The 16620-nt window shown below is 39.5% G+C and overlaps 1 protein-coding gene across 1 annotated transcript in view; it reads right to left on the bottom strand.

Moving 5' to 3' along the window:
• The window catches only part of emc10 (ER membrane protein complex subunit 10), a 44196-nt gene extending 28080 nt beyond the window's left edge, over window positions 1-16116 (bottom strand). The window contains exons 1-4 of the mRNA XM_060849492.1: window positions 15965-16116; window positions 8603-8669; window positions 7813-7925; window positions 3012-3110 (exon numbers count right to left, since the gene is read on the bottom strand). Coding sequence (XP_060705475.1) covers window positions 3012-3110; window positions 7813-7925; window positions 8603-8669; window positions 15965-16045 — 360 coding nt within the window. The 5' untranslated portion in view covers window positions 16046-16116. The remainder of the gene's footprint in view (window positions 1-3011; window positions 3111-7812; window positions 7926-8602; window positions 8670-15964) is intronic.
• Window positions 16117-16620: the final 504 nt, after the last annotated feature.

The following is a 16620-nucleotide window of genomic DNA, read 5'->3' on the forward strand; positions in this document are numbered from 1 at the left end:
TCACATCCCCCCTCAACTATTTAGAGATTGTAAATATATGATCTATCAAGCAAGGTTTGATTCTGGGACCCTCCTTTGCACCATATCTCTTAATACCTTTTCATTAACAAAAATCTACTAATTTCAAATTTCAAATCAATAATATGCTGAACATCAACTGCATAAAAGAATCCCAAACATCCACCACTCTTTGCAAATACAACGCCACTCTTGAAAGCTCAGTTTTAGGTTATGTTCCCTAGTCCTAGATTCTCAAACACGAGAAACAGTTTCTCTCCAGCTCACTGCTTCGCTTTAATTCCTTGCAAACCTCAAATTATCTGTTTACCTTCCAAATTCCTGAGAGTACACAGTAGTTGATGTGATCTCTCCCTGCAATGGCGTTCAGGTATCACTCTGATAAATCTACACTACGCTCCCACCAAGCCCAAAATATCCTTTCTAGGGGATGGCGCCTATAACTGAACACAATACCCAGTTAACTAAGTACAGGTCGTTCTGCTATATTGCACATTTCGTTAATGCAAATGAGCTGTAATGCGACTGACAAATTTGGGACACGGTTTCTAAAACTCAAACCTTTAAAATGAGCGTTGGCTCTAATGCAATTACATCACCAACACTTTAAGCGCTGTTTCTAAAGGGTGATTTTTCATAATGCAGGGTTGCAGAAGAACACAACCATCGTGTTATAAAAGAACTAACTGTAGTCTAAACTGGATTTCATGTGCCGTAACCATGACCCAATTTTCTTCCAAACTTCTAGATATAAAGCCCAACTCTCATTTTGACTGTTTTCATACCCCCGCTCCATGACATTTAATAATTTATATACACATAATCCCTACATATTTTTTGACCCCCTACTCTTTGGAGTTTTTCACTACCTAAGTACTACTCCAATCCATATGTTTTAGATCCAAAAGCAAGTTACTTTATATTTGCCTAAACTAGATTTGTTACACTTTATCTTATTTGTAATTTTATGCAATTACGTATACTGTTTAAAATGTCCTTTTAAAATATCTTTAAGTCATTGTCAAATTTGAACACGTGATTCACTATTACATTACCCAACTCATTAATCAATATATTGTCACCAGTTGTTGAGATACAATTCCAATGCAGCTTGCAAAATGGTCTGTGAATCATCTTTTTACCAAATTACAGAAAATCTCAAATATGCAGATGAGGTTTTCTAGTAGTTTGGTAAAGAAATCATTCATAGACCATTCTGCAAGCCGCAATAGAGTTCATAGAGAGTGTGAATTCTGAGATGGGACAATTAGAAAGTCTGCTTCAATTCTCCAACACAACAGTCCAGCTCCCAAAATGGTTTTGTGATGCTTCCTCTACCACCTGTTAAGTTGAAGTGAATATTAACTTGTAAAGTCCAGCCAAACATTCAGGGTCGCTACTGCTGTCATAACAAAAACTTCCAGTTACATTATCTGAAACTACAGAATAGAATGGTATTTAATTTCCACTTCAATGTAGAGTGCTTATCAATCAATGGAGGAGAGCAGATGCAGAGATTTTTTATCTTTTAACGAACGAGTTTTTTTTTAAAAAACAGCCAGAGCTGCCAGTTGATTTATGCACAGCATGATATACGATAGTAGATGCTACCAAGACATTGCTTTATACATCATATCATTTCATCTTTCATAAATATTTCATAACGTACCACAACACTTAAAGTTTGTGGGCGGCACGGTGGCACAGTGGTTAGCACTGCTGCCTCACAGCGCCAGAAACCCGGGTTCAGTTCCCGCCTCAGGTAACTTTCTGTGTGGAGTTTGCACATTCTCCCCGTGTCTGCGTGGGTTTCATCTGGGTGCTCCAGTTTCCTCCCACAATCCAAAAATGTGCAGGTCAGGTGAACTGGCCATGCTAAATTGTCCGTAGTGTTATGTGAAGGGATAAATGTAGGAGAATGGGTCTGGGTGGGTTATGCTTCGGCGAGTTGGTGTGGACTTGTTGGGTTGAAGGGTCTGTTTCTACACTGTAGGTAATCTAATCTAATCAAATATTGGTCAACATAAGAGTCAACTTGCCTTTGCAAGATAAATCCTTATGATGAATCACTATATTAAAAGCATATCTAGATTAAAACAGATCATTTACTATTGACATTCAAAGTTGTTTACACACTTAAAATGTTCTCAAGTACTCAACAGGCTTCCTTCAGTGGTCACAACTTCTAAAACTTTCACCAGCACACAGGAATTATGTTCAGGATGAAATACAACTTTCCTGTGGTTCTCACAAAGGGGAGACCCCCAATCTCAGAAGACGCATGCTTTAAATTTGCAAAAAGGCCACACAAATGGTGTAGGACTGAGAAAGCAGATGAAAAAGGTCTACCTTTCTGGAAAATAAAGGAAGTTCAACATTTTGTGATGTGAAGACACCATCATTGCAAGATAAAAATCTAGCCACTGAAGTTTCTAACTCTGCCAATTCTCTAAGTCCTTAATTTCCTGAATCTCTGAGGGTGAATTCAGCCTTTGATATTTGCTTTCTGCTGGTAAAGGGCTTATCTCCACTAAATATCTTCTTATCACATCAGACCACTCAATTATCCAAATCACAGATGCAAGCTGGTCATTCATCACCACAGCTCCATATCGCATTATCAGTCCCATCTTGTTACTTGTTCAAGTTTCCCCTCATCCTCCCTTTTTGCACCACAACAGCATGGGTCAAATAATGGCATGGGTCACAAAGGCATGTAAGAAAGAAAAGTTCTTTTATACCTTTCTATTTAACTTTTCGCAACTAAGGTACAAATGGAAAATGCAAAAGTATGGCTTTGAGTGACCAGCTTGTGATTTGGATAATTGAGTGGTTATAATGTAGTATGATGATATTTAGTAGAGGTAAATTTACAAAAGGTCTTTAGGGAAAGTGAGTTCACAACACAAGCATCCCCAAAGATTCAAATCTATATCTTAAAACAAAATCCTATAAGCACATCTTCAGGGTGTCATTTTTTTTCTGGTACTTACAACTCGAACAAAAGATGACACGTAATCTGTATTAGTGCTCTCGCTGCCCAGTTTTCTTGGGACCCTGATCCGGTACAGCCCATCAGTATTAGCCATATCCTGTCAGAAATGGTAAAGAAGCAAAGATCATGGAAAGACAGATAATGAAACTTGATTCAAGAAAAGTTGATCTAAAGTGTCTAAGGTACACACAATTTTCTGAATTCTACAGGTATTGTGTCTTCATTGGAATAAGTATTATTTAAGTAACAAAGAAATGACACAAAAGTTATACTTATCAGAAATACAAGACAGATTTCAAACTCAAAAATCCGGCACTTGGGCGAAAATTGCTTCCTTCAAGTCTTCACACCAACAGAAAAGGGTTCATCTAACAGTCTCTGAAGACCGCTAAAACCCAGACAGAAAATCCTAATTAACTGTGCCCACTTTTGAATCGATTGAAGACCTAACCTGAGGAAGAACCATACTTCGTCTTTCTCAGGATACTTGGAGTACTCAAAAATATGTTGTTCAGAATCCTTCTCCTCGGAATCAATATTGAAGTATTGACCACTTTAATTGTTACTTTTCTATTTGAGTCAATTGCCTTAAAGATAAGGCAATGAGACATTTTAGACTGATCTCTTACAAAGACAGGCCTTGATTCATTTACATGTTTGTGGCTTTAAGACTAAAGAGTAGTTTTAACTGATAAAATTCTGGATATGTTTTTGTCTCCCAGCTTGTTGGTTACATCACTTTTAAACACAAGTAGTTAGTACAAGAATATTAATAGAAATAATTTAAGAAATTTACCCTTTACTCATGAACAGTTATTAGCCATTAATTCTTCAACGACATTATAATGGAGGTCCTTCTAATTATTGTAGATTACTAGCTTTTAAACATTTAGTTTATCAATGTTTTGAGATTACTAATGTGGGTGTGTGATAGCACGAGTTGGCTTCTTTCAAAATAACGTATTAATACAGAAATTAATGGCCTCTTTCCCTTGTGCTATGATTGCAGCTGATGGTAATACTGGACAAGTCAGATCTCAGAGCGAAACCTGGCTTGACAGATCAAAAGTTTTATTTCTGAAATGTAATTACTGTGGTTGACTGTCACTGAACGTACTCACACGAGGTTGTCAATATCAATTCAACAAAAGAACACAAGCACATTAGAGAAAAAAATGCAATGTATAAAAAAGATAATTTAGAAAGACTATAACATGAATACCTAAAAGAAAAATTCAACCCTTTTCCTAGTAACTCCCTTTCAACACTGATGTGTGACAGGGTTGTAAGTATTTTCTTTTGGCATTTTTCCTTACATCGTCAGATACAACTATCCTCATGACTGTCACCTCTTAAAATGCTTAGACAGAACTTGTTCATTGATTTTTAATTGAACCCTGAGAAAGTCCGTCTATTTAAAAAATGCTACTTAAAAACAGTTTGAAGACTTCCTTCCAGGTTTGAAAGCTTGTACTGCTATAAACTAAACTACCTTCTACAGGTATGAGACTACCCATCTAAACTGAAAACAGAGTGTGGTCAATTTGTCTGTCAGAAAGCTTTCAACTTTTTAAACATTTCATCAATTAACTTCCAGCAATGTTCCCACTAAGTCGTGGGAAATACCATATACGATCGGAATGCCAATGTATAGCTTATGTTTCTGGTGGTTGCTGTCGTCAACGGGCCTCAGATGTCTGCACCACAGGAATAAAAGTTAGAGAAAACATTGTTTCCCAGGTAATTTATCTAATCATTTAGCCAAGTCATATATTCTCTTGAAAAATGATGCTTGACTCACTGTTCAAAATGTCTTTCTAACTTCGGTTGAAAGAATTAAGTCAAAGCTGAAAATGTGTTGCTGGTTAAAGCACAGCTGGTTAGGCAGCATCCAAGGAACAGGAAATTCGACGTTTCGGGCCAGAGCCCTTCATTAGGCTCTGGCCCGAAACGTCGAATTTCCTGTTCCTTGGATGCTGCCTAACCTGCTGTGCTTTAACCAGCAACACATTTTCAGCTCTGATCTCCAGCATCTGCAGACCTCACTTTTTACTTGAAGAAATAAGTCAAAGTCTATTTTGCCTTTACTTTGAAATCCAGATTCCCGAATGCTAATATAACATAAGCCTTTATCACACTCACATTTTGCTAATTAAAAATGCATTTATAGAGTGGTAGAGATGTACAGCATGGAAACAGACCCTTCGGTTCAACTCATCCATGCCAACCAGATATCTTAAATTAATCTAGTCCCATTTTCTAGCACTTGGCCCATATCCCTCTAAACCGTTCTTACTCTTTTCCCCACTAGATGCCTTTTAAATGTTGTAATTGTACCAGCCTCCACCACTTCCTCTGGCAGATCATTCCAAACAAGCATGAAAAGGTTGCCCTTTAAGTCCCTTTTAAATCTTTCCCCTCTCACCCTAAACCTATGCCCTTTCAGCAGTTAAAGATCATGCTTGATTTTTAACCTCAACTTAACATTCCTTCACAATCATCCTGTCTTCAAACACCAAAAACCCAAGACCTCCGTCCCGCATGCGCCCAAGGGCTGAACCCTCTAGGATAGAATACTTCGAGCATTTAAACCCTCTAAGAATACAAGTAATGTTGTCTGGAACACTTGAAAAATATTTTCCAAATCATAACATAAAATGTTTCTAAGAGTACCAGATTTACTAAATTTTAAACTACAATCTAAAACCTAGGAATATTTACATTATTACAGCGTGGTTGATTTGTCTTCAATTGAAACCTAAAATGCATCCTTTCCAGAAAGGTGTCAGTAGGTAGCAAATAGAATCTGGAACTGATCTGAAACCAGCTTTACCCAACTTTTCCCCTCATGACTGTCAAGATAGGATCATCAAACTCCAAGGCTGAATAATAAACTTGCCTGCAACAAAGTTTTATTTAAAATTCTTCAATTTCTTGTGCAACCTTTATGATGCACTGGATCCACTAAATACTCACTTCAGCTTTCTGCAACCTTGCTGAGTATTTTGCAGTACTGCTCAAGTAATACTTAGCATGATATTATCATCATTACACTACAGGAATAATTGTGCTTATATCAACATGTTTAATGTTGTGTTAATATTCAATATCCTTAATTTTTCATCTCAAATTCTCCTTACAATTGCCAATAAGCTTAGGCATTCTCTTCAGGTGCAGCCCAATGTCAGAAAGACATAATCAATAATCACACTGCTGGGTGCTTCTCCATATTATAAGTGGACAAATCTATCATTCCCATTAAATGAACTTGATTCGAATTTTAGAGCACAGATATACCAAATATCACTGTATTTGGGAAAAAAAAGTTTGTTTAGAAACTGGATTTGGGTATTGTTGGCCAGGCCAGCATTTATTACCCATCACTAATTGCAGTTATGTAATTTCAACCCAATGTTGCTGTGGGGCTGAAATCACATGTAGGTCACATCAGGTAAGGACAGCAAGTTCTTTCCCTAAAGAAATGTTATGAAATGCATTCATCCAGAAATCACCATTTTCATTAAACCCCAATAAATCACAACTGAATATTTTGGATAGCATTAGGGCACATGAGTTAGGAGCAGGTAGCTTTGAGCCATTCCCACATGTTTCATTATTTAACACTATCATTGCTGGTTGTCTACCTTAACTGTACTTTTCCACACTACTCCCACATTCCTGAACATAATTATCTTGGCATGTTGCGTCCTAAACCATTTCCCCATTGTGACCTATTTTGATCCTTGACAATAGCTGCGACCCCCAGTTCCCTGGGAATGAAGTTGGAGGATCCCAGACAAAGCAGGAATAGGTCAAGCAAAGGGAATGTGGGGAGACACACATGAGCACAGTGGGGGACGAACCCAGTGAGAGCATGGTGGCGGTGGCAGTGGAGGCTACCATAAGAGCAGGGATGGGAAAGACCCATGAGGAAGGAGGAGAGAGGGCTGAGAGGAGCAGGGGGAAATCAACAGAGCACAGAAGCAAGGGAGATGCCCATGTGAGCATAGTTGAGGAACAGTGCTGAGGCAGCGGGTATTTAAGAGTTCCTGAAAAGGTCAGGCAGATATTTTCAACACAGCATTTAGCCCCCAGTGTTCAGCCAGACGCCATGCCCACTTTAAAAAAAGAATCAGAATATTTACAGGAGACATGCAGTTTTAAACATTCACTTAAAGCTCCACAACAAATATTACTGCCTCAAAATTTGAGTTATGGCCTGCAGTTTGAGAACTCTTGCATCCATGTCAAATCTATATCTTAAGTATCTTGAATAAACTCAACAACTATCTAACCAAAAGCCTCTTAGGTACAGAATGTCAAGAACCTACAACCCTTTAAGTGAAGAAATTTATCATCTCAGTCAGGGAACAGTTGTGGAAAAGAAACCTAAAATTTCCTACTGTACATTTTTCTGCATTTAAAATAATTTAGACAGTTTAATAAAGTTACAAAGACAAGAAAACAATCATAAATCTATTACTTATTACATAATAACAAGCCTCTAACTGAGCTCAGGGCTGATTAAATCTGAGCAGTAACCTTAAACGACAGGTTAGGCCAACAGTTAAAACTTATGAATAGGCTCCTCATCATATATTATCCATAGATAGCATGCCATAGGTAATCATTAACATTTTTTGAAGAGCAATTTTCTTTTATTAAAGGCTAACTACTAGTTCTTAGCGTGCGAGTAATGATAACTTAGGTAAAAGGGAACAAAAATCAAAAGATTATTAACTCAGAAGTGTTCAGAATTATACCTGTGAACCAGGAACATAAAAGAAAATGCTACTCACCCGGAGTTTTGTCCTTTCCTCCTCTGTCAGTTGTGTCTGAGTTAGAGTGAGAGTGCTTTCACGGCCTGGTCTCCACTGGAATGAGCCCCTCTTTTTATACTGAACACTGTCATCTACAATGATAAAACAATTCTTTATTGTTCTCTGATGGGTCACAATGTAAAGGTATCTTAACTTCTGGAAGCATGATTTCAGGATATTGTACTGGACAAAAGTGAAGAGAAATTCTCAAAAGCAAGTGGAAAGAATGCTTTTTCAACATTTCCTTGATTAACCAGGAGCTGGGAAGCAAATTAAAACAACCTGACTTCTCTCACAATAGAGATCAGCTAACTCACAGCAAGCCGTAAGTAGAATTATAGATTGGCACAGGACAGAAGTACATTTTCGACCCATTGTGTCAACACCAGTTCATTGAAAAGCAATCCTGTCACTACAACTATCCTGTTCATTCCAGATACCCCTGCAATTTTTGGTTCTCTTAAATATGTAGCCAATTCTCAGTTGAAGGGTACTTCTGAATCCACCATTCGATCAGGCAATGCAATCCAAAATCTTGACCACTCCATGCTTCAATATTCTTTTAGTTATCTTTGGTCATTTTGCCAATTATCTTAATTCTACACTCATCAATCCTTCAGATATTGGAAGGAATTTGATGCAGGATCCTCTAGTACATTCTTCAACTGGGACAAAGAAATCAACAAGATTTCCATTTGGACAACCACTGTGATATTCAAGATCCAATACTCATTTGAAAATCAATTCTTTGTCAACTTTTCAGACTTACCAAATTCAAATGAGTGTTCGAGGGGCACAGAGAATCCAATACTTTCAGCGTCTGGAACATCTCCAGGCTGAAAGAGAAGGATTAGAAATTACTGGTTGTGCATTACTGCAGTGATACAGGTCTGATCATTTCACCATGGTGGGCACAGTAACAGCATCAAGCACTACCAGACCAGGCATGAGTCAGGGAGATCAAGTAGCTCCAACAACAGAAACAAAAACAGACATTGCTGGAAAAGCTCTGCAGGTTTGGCAGCATCAGTGAAGAGAAATCAGCGTTAATGTTTCAGGTCCGGTGACCCTTCCTCAACTCTAACTGCAGGGCTTCTGAAAGCACACAATAACATTGTTCAAATTTGGTTTATCCTATTTTAATTGACTCAGACCTTTAAAGTGTGGAAAAGTGAAGTTCATGAAATGCTGAGACCTGATGTTTCTGTTCAGATGCAGGGTACAAATGGACTCTGTGGATAAGAGGCCACCGTATGACATTTTGCTTTCAGTCTGGATTACACATTGACTGAGAACTTCGAAAGACAGACACAATGCAAAACCTAATTTCTGTCTGTAACCGCTGATAAATGTGATCTCACCACGATTATACTGCACCCTTGTGTCCTGTATTATTGCAACTAGACTGGCTGTTTTCAGTTAAAATATCTCCCCACCAGCAAAATAAAAAAGAAACAAATGATCCATTGGGGAAAGGATCAACCATTTCATTTTAATTATTGCACAGGGCTAAAGAAAGAAAGACTGATTTTATGAACATCTTCCATGACCTCTTGACAGCTCAAATAATTTTACAGCTAATTAAATAAACTTCTGTAGGAAAGCTATGGAGGTCAATTTTTGCACAAGCTCCCACAAACAAAATACAGATAACCTGCTTTCAGTCATGTTGGTCGAGGATTAATTATTAAACATTGCACCAAGGAGAACTCCCCTGTTTTGGTAAATGATATCGACCAGAACTTCCTTGCTCTTCTTTAACATGATGCCACAGAATCAAATTTAAGACCATGAGAGGGGACAACTGGGTTCTCATTTTAGCATCAAAGAGACAATTATCTTTGACAATGCAGCACGCTCTGATGCTAGTGTTATTCTAGATTTTGTGCTCCAGACTAATAATTGTCTGTCTCAGAGATAAGAACGATACCACTGAATCACAGCTTAAGCACCTATATGAAACTGAAGCCCTGAAATACTTCAGCACTGCTCTTCCACTTTAAAGATAGCATCCCATTACACTATTTGCAGGACTGCAGTGTTCTATAATGTTAGATAGATTTTTTTTTGCAATACATGCATAGTCATTCAGCAATACAATTATAGACGTTTCTCCCCAAACCAAGCTTATGTATGGAGAAATTATAATGGGCTGTGTAACATTAGTACTCATGACAGTAATGAAAGCAGCTAATCTAATAGATTAAATGCTTCACACAAGCATACCACACCAATATTCAATAGCAAAACCCAATAGCAATTATTCCTAAAATATTTTCCTACCATCGAGCTAAAGAAGGCATTAAACAGTGCAGTTTTACTTTATTGTAAATATTAATGTCTCAAATTAAAAGTGAGCGTCTGGGCAACTATTCACTTTTACAAAATGCACCACAGGGTCCAAACTTCAGAGCCAACGGTACTTTTCTCTTTGGAGACAATATTTTTGGAAAAATTGAAAGATTTCTGCTGATTTCAGAACATAACGCAACCCCATTAATACCAAGCAACATTCACTACAATAGATTATATCTGTCATTAGTGCAGATGTATTGGACCATTAGTAGTAAATCACAGGGTGACTGCATGTGGTATACATTATGCTACAGTTTAGGCAAAAACCTGCGGCTTTTCTGGGAGCAATGCAACATTTCATTTTATTTGTGTCTTATTTTTAAGCACTATTCATAATCTGTGATAAAATCATTCCAGTTAGCTTTAATTAATATTCTGCTTCAGAGATCATGTCTAGGTGAGAGTAATGATTAAAAATGGAAAACTGACAGGAGATTTGCACATTGTTGTCATTTCACTGTTAGAAGCTAAATTTGAAGCCAACTCAGACAGCTAATCACGAGGCCACAATTTCAAAGAAGAACAGGGGAATTCTCCCTGGTGTCCTGGCCAATATTTACCATTCAATCACATTATCATATTGCTGTGCATGGAATCTTGCTGTGCAATCACAATTGTAATAGTGCAGAGGAGACCATTCAGCCCACCATGTCTGCACCAGCTCTGTTATCTACAGACAATCTACTATCTTTTTCCCATACCATTTCTATCCAAATAACCATCCAATGCCCTCTTGAATGCCTCACCTGAACGTGAGGCATTCAAGGCGCAATTCTAGGCAGTGCATTCTATACCCTAACTACTCGGAATTAAAAGTTTTTTCACACATTATCCATGTTTCGTTTACACATACTTCAAATCTATATCCTCTCACTCTTGTTCCTTTTGACAAACAGGAACACCTTCTCCCTCTCTACTCTGTTCAGCCCTCAAATCAATCTCCTCAGTTTTCTCTCTATCAGCCGTACATCATCTGCATTAAAAACAAGTGGCCACACAAAATACTTCACTGGCTATTAAGCCAATGAATGAGACCAGATGAATACAAATATCTTTCCTTGCTTGATGTGCCCTTGTAGAATAACAAAGAATGAGTTTTATTCTGTAGCAGTGCGTCCCTATGCCAATACTGATGCATTCCTAGACACTGCACTAATTAAGTTCAGGGTTTCAGATCTCAACGTAAATCCTCATCACAGGTTATGTTCTGGGCCTGAAATTGTGCCAATTGCTAAACATGCCTTGATTGGTTTCTCACATTTCCCATGGATTGAAATGCTGCTGTTCATGCTATCAAAGAGATACATAACATGAAAAGATAGCCATCTGGAAACTGGATAGTTCAATTCAATCAAACACAAATGGATTTAGATTTGAGAAGCAGACAGAACACTTACTGATATGTCTTAACAGGTGTTGCTCACCACATTAATACTTGAACTTTGGTTTTCTCTTCTCATCACCCTAACCTAAATTTCTCTTCACCTGAAAAAGATGAAGTGGTACACAGGTGACAGCCAACTTCTGGCAACTTAGTGGTTTTGCCTCACACATAAATCAAGGCAGTGACTGCCTGCAGGCTATTTAGTGATACGGGATATTACAGCTGGCTAAATTTTGTTTTCACATGATGTCCACACATTTACTGTTCAGTCAGTCTGGAGTGAAAAACAAAAGTGAATGCCCTTAATGACATTATGACAGCATTTGACTAATTACACCATCGAGCCCAAGGAAAACTGGAGTTAATAGGAATCAGGAGGAAGGTTCTCCACTGTATGGAGTCATAGTTGAAACAAAGGAAGACAGTGTGGTTATTGAGGTCATGTACCAGGAGCAACCATCTTCAGTTGTCCTTCTAGGCTGTAGAGATCCTGGATTTGGAAAATGCTGTCAAAAGAGCATTGGTGATTTATATTGTAGGCAGTATACACTGTTGCCACTATGTGTTGGTGGTGAAGGTAATGAATGTCAAAAGTGGTGGATGGAGTACCAATCAAGTGGCTACTTTGTCCTGAATGGTATAGAGTTTCTTGAATGTTTTTGGGGCTGCAGCTGGTTCATCAATAACCATCCCTCCATAAAGTCAGAAATAGCACACTCATTATGCAATCATCAATGTTCAGCACCAATTGTGAATCCTCAGATACTAAAGTGCTTTGTGTCTATATGCAGCACCTTCTAAACCAGTTATCCCTACCATCTAGAAGGATAAGGGCAACAGATAAATGGCAACACCACTGTCAGCAGCTTCCCTCCAAGCCACTCACCAGCATAACTTGAAACATTATCGCCATTTGGCTAAATTCTTAAGTCTTTCCCTAACAGCACTACACAACTTGGACAGTTTGGCCTAGGATACTACCTGGAGAAACTATTCTAGAGATGTCCTGGGACAGAAATGACTAACTTCCAACAACCACCTTCCTTGTGCCAGGTATGATTCCAAACATCAGAGAGTTGTACACATGATTCCCACTGACCCCAATTTTGCTAGGGCTCCTTCGATGCCAAAATCAGTCAAATTCAACCTTGATGTAAAGGACTGTCAACTTTTACCTCACCTCTGAAATCTAGCTCTTTGGTCTATGTTTGAAGTGAAGCCATAATGAAGTCAGGAACCAAGTGGTCCTGGTGGAATCCAAACTAAGCATCAATGAGCAGCTTATTGCTGAGCAGGTGCAGTTTGTTAGCTCTGTTGATCCATCCCTTTGATGACTGAGAGTCCATTGATGGGGCAGTAATTGGCCAAACTGTATTAGATCTGAGCTACATTTTAAGTACAGGATATACCTTGGGAAAATTTCCACATTATTGAGTAGATGTTAGTGTTGCACCTATTCTGCAACAGCTTGGCTAAGACTGCAGCAAATTCTGGAGTACAAGTCTAAAAACAGTAATGTGTTACACTTAGTGTGCAGCACTTGAATTTTCATATTGTGAAATTATGCCAATAATTTAGCTATAAACAGTGGCTGACCTCCACTCCAGCCTTTGGCCCATAAAGGGAAAATGTGTGTGCTTACATTTCCAACAGAGGTCTAATTCAGTACAGACCCAGCGTGGAGATATGAGACATTCCGAAAGTGGGCCACTGCTCAACGGACAGTGGTCATACTGACAAATTCGAATAATGTTACATTTTTGTTTAAATGTACCAGCAACACTGGGTCCCAGAATAATTGAATTAGTCATCATAATTTGGAAAATTCTTCATAATTAAAAACCAATTTCTCCAATTTAAATACTATTTTCTTTGGCTGCAAGTTCCATGACGTACCCTTGCCCCTTGGAAGAACACCCTGCACAGAAACAAAGTGACACTGTTTTGTTCTACCCACCAGCCATTTTATGAAATCTCGAGTATGAATAGCACAGATATGGGCTTATCACATATGGGAAGGTAAATACTAAAGGCACAATGTTTACAATTTTTAAATTTAAATAGCCATAACTTGAAAGGGTCATATCAAACTAGAAATACAAATCAGAAGTTTTGAGTCAGAGCTTTTACAAAATGTTTTTAAAATAAATTCATATAGGATGGTAAATGTGGCAAAGCTTTAAATTTATTGTTTTCATTCCAAGATCACAAACCAGTGTGAACAAAGATGCCAAATAAAAACAGAAAGAACTGTGGAAATCAGAATCAAAAGCAGAAACTGCTGATAAACCTCAACAGGTCTGGCAGCATCTGTGGATAGAAATCAGAGTTATCATTTTGGGTCCAATGATCCTTCCTCATAACTGACAAAGATGTCAAGTATCCAATCTGGAAAACTGTACAAACCTTCTCCGATTCCGTCTCATATCTACTCCCACACAAAAGCAAAATACTGCAGATGCTGTAAATCTGCAGTATTCCCTATCAGTGCTCTGATCAATTCCTACCTACCACTACTGTGGCACAGTGGTAGCAACCCTACCTGTGGGCCATAAGGTCTAGGTTTAGGCCACACTTCCCAACCTGCTGTAACATGTCTAAACGGATTGATAAAATATCTACAAATAGTTTCAAGTACCTAAACAGCTAAAGTGGATCAATGGTATGGAAAAAGTGCTGTTCCAGAATTTAATGGATATTTTCTGGTAGGAAGTAATTAAAAAATTCATTTCCAATATCCATATAACTACACAGGTGCTGTACATTGCTTAACATGCACAGAATGCCATCTTAAGAGACACTGTAACCAATTTCACTACAGATGCAACTCATCAATAAAAAGGGGGCTTTGGTCAACTAAAGTCTTCTGGCAACAGTCATCTTGCAAGCGATTCCTGGATTCTGGCAATGCAAGATAATGGCAACAAAGGAAACGTAAGATAATTGGATGGCTGTTGCATTGAGGTTACAACTTTGGAAATTATAACAAAGGAACTATTTTCCAATTAGTTCAACATTTCTGTTTTTCAGAAAGTAACCCCCACAAGAAGGGCAATCTTCACTTTAGAATACTTTTTGGATAGTCATGCTTTTGCTTTGATGACATTATCAAATACATAAGCAGAGTTTCAGAATAATTGCACAATCCAAAGGCAGTCACAATTATCTTAATCATTCCATCAACCAACAGAATTTTTTGAGTACACATTTGGAATAACTTTGAATATCTCATTGAATTTTATGATTAAACTAAGACCATAAAATATAGGAGTAAAATTAGGCCATTATCTGTGTGAACTTATAATTGTCTGCAATACTGTATTTGGGGGCATTTATGGTATTGTAAAATGATTGCCAATACAGTAGACAAACACACCATATAGACAGAACATCACCAGAGATTCCTGCTACTGAAAAAACAGTCTATACCTCATCCTCAGGCAATTGGGCCCTTGCTGTGCCCATTGTCAGACGCCCAGGCCCTTGCTGTGCCCATTGTCAGACGCCCAGGCCCTTGCTGTGCCCATTGTCAGACGCCCAGGCCCTTGCTGTGCCCATTGTCAGACGCCCAGGCCCTTGCTGTGCCCATTGTCAGACACCCAGGCCCTTGCTGTGCCCATTGTCAGACACTCAGGCCCTTGCTGCGCCCATTGTCAGACACTCAGGCCCTTGCTGCGCCCATTGTCAGACACTCAGGCCCTTGCTGCGCCCATTGTCAGACACTCAGGCCCTTGCTGCGCCCATTGTCAGACACCCAGGCCCTTGCTGCGCCCATTGTCAGACACCCAGGCCCTTGCTGTGCCCATTGTCAGACACCCAGGCCCTTGCTGTGCCCATTGTCAGACACCCAGGCCCTTGCTGTGCCCATTGTCAGACACCCAGGCCCTTACAGTGCCCATTGTCAGGCACAAGGGTCCTTGTTGCACCTGCTGCCAGGCACCAAGCCCTTGCTGTCCCCGCTGCCATGCCATCCCAGGCCATTGCTGTGCCTGCAGCCAGGCACCAGGTCCTTATTGTGCCCACTGTCATGCCATTTGAGGCCCTTGTTGTGGCTATTGCAATGCCATCGCAGGCCACAATTATACCCGCAGTCAGGCATCCAGGCCCCTTCTCTGTCTGTTCCCATGCCATCCCAGGCCCCTGCTGTACCCGTTGCCAGGCACCCAACCCCTGCTGTGACCGTTGCCAGGCACCCAACCCCTGCTGTGACCGTTGCCAGGCACCTTGTTGTGCACCTGTTCTGGGCCCTCGCGCAGCCACAATTCAAACTGCGGCCAAACGCTCCATTCCTAACGGCCTCTCGATCCGGCACAACTCGCGCCACCAGCTCTAACCCCCTCCAGCCTCAGGCCTCTCTTGCCGACGCCAAACCCTGTCCAGTTCGCTCCTTACCCTCCTAGAGTTGCAGAGACCACCACCGATGAGATTAAAGAGCAGGAAGCACCTCAGGATCGCGACCCACGGCGAATTCATTGCCGCAGTGAAGCTACGGAGTACCAGAAACTACAGGCCCGCTGTACCATGGGATACACGGAGGACCTGGACCGTAGAGGATCATGGAATACTGGAGGTCCATGGCTCCCTGTACCGTGATGCATGCAGGGATATTGGAGTACTTTTGGAGAAAGCTGATATCAGGTTGTTGGAAAATAATGTTTGATGATCATATTCCTTCATTATGCACCAAAAAAAAACTGTCGAGAATTCTTTATTTAGAAAATAGGGAATCTATTCCGTATTACAGCAGAATATATTCACAAACTGCTCCTGGCTCATGTCCCTCCAAACCTTTCTTATTTGTGTACTTATACAAATGTCTTTTAAACGTTGTAATAGTACTCAGATCCTCATGAAGTTCATTCCACACACGAACCACCCACTGTGTAGAAAAAAAATCCCTCATGTCTTTTTTTTAAATCTCTCCTCACTTCAAAAATGTGGCCCCTGGTCTTGAAATGCCCAATCGAGGGAAAAGGCAACGACTTTATCTGCGACCTGTAGATTATACAATGTTCTTTATAGGAAAATCTATTCAGACCTGGCATCTT

The sequence above is a fragment of the Hemiscyllium ocellatum genome, chromosome 33, assembly GCF_020745735.1.
Source record: "Hemiscyllium ocellatum isolate sHemOce1 chromosome 33, sHemOce1.pat.X.cur, whole genome shotgun sequence".
In the NCBI taxonomy this organism is placed as follows: domain Eukaryota; kingdom Metazoa; phylum Chordata; class Chondrichthyes; order Orectolobiformes; family Hemiscylliidae; genus Hemiscyllium; species Hemiscyllium ocellatum.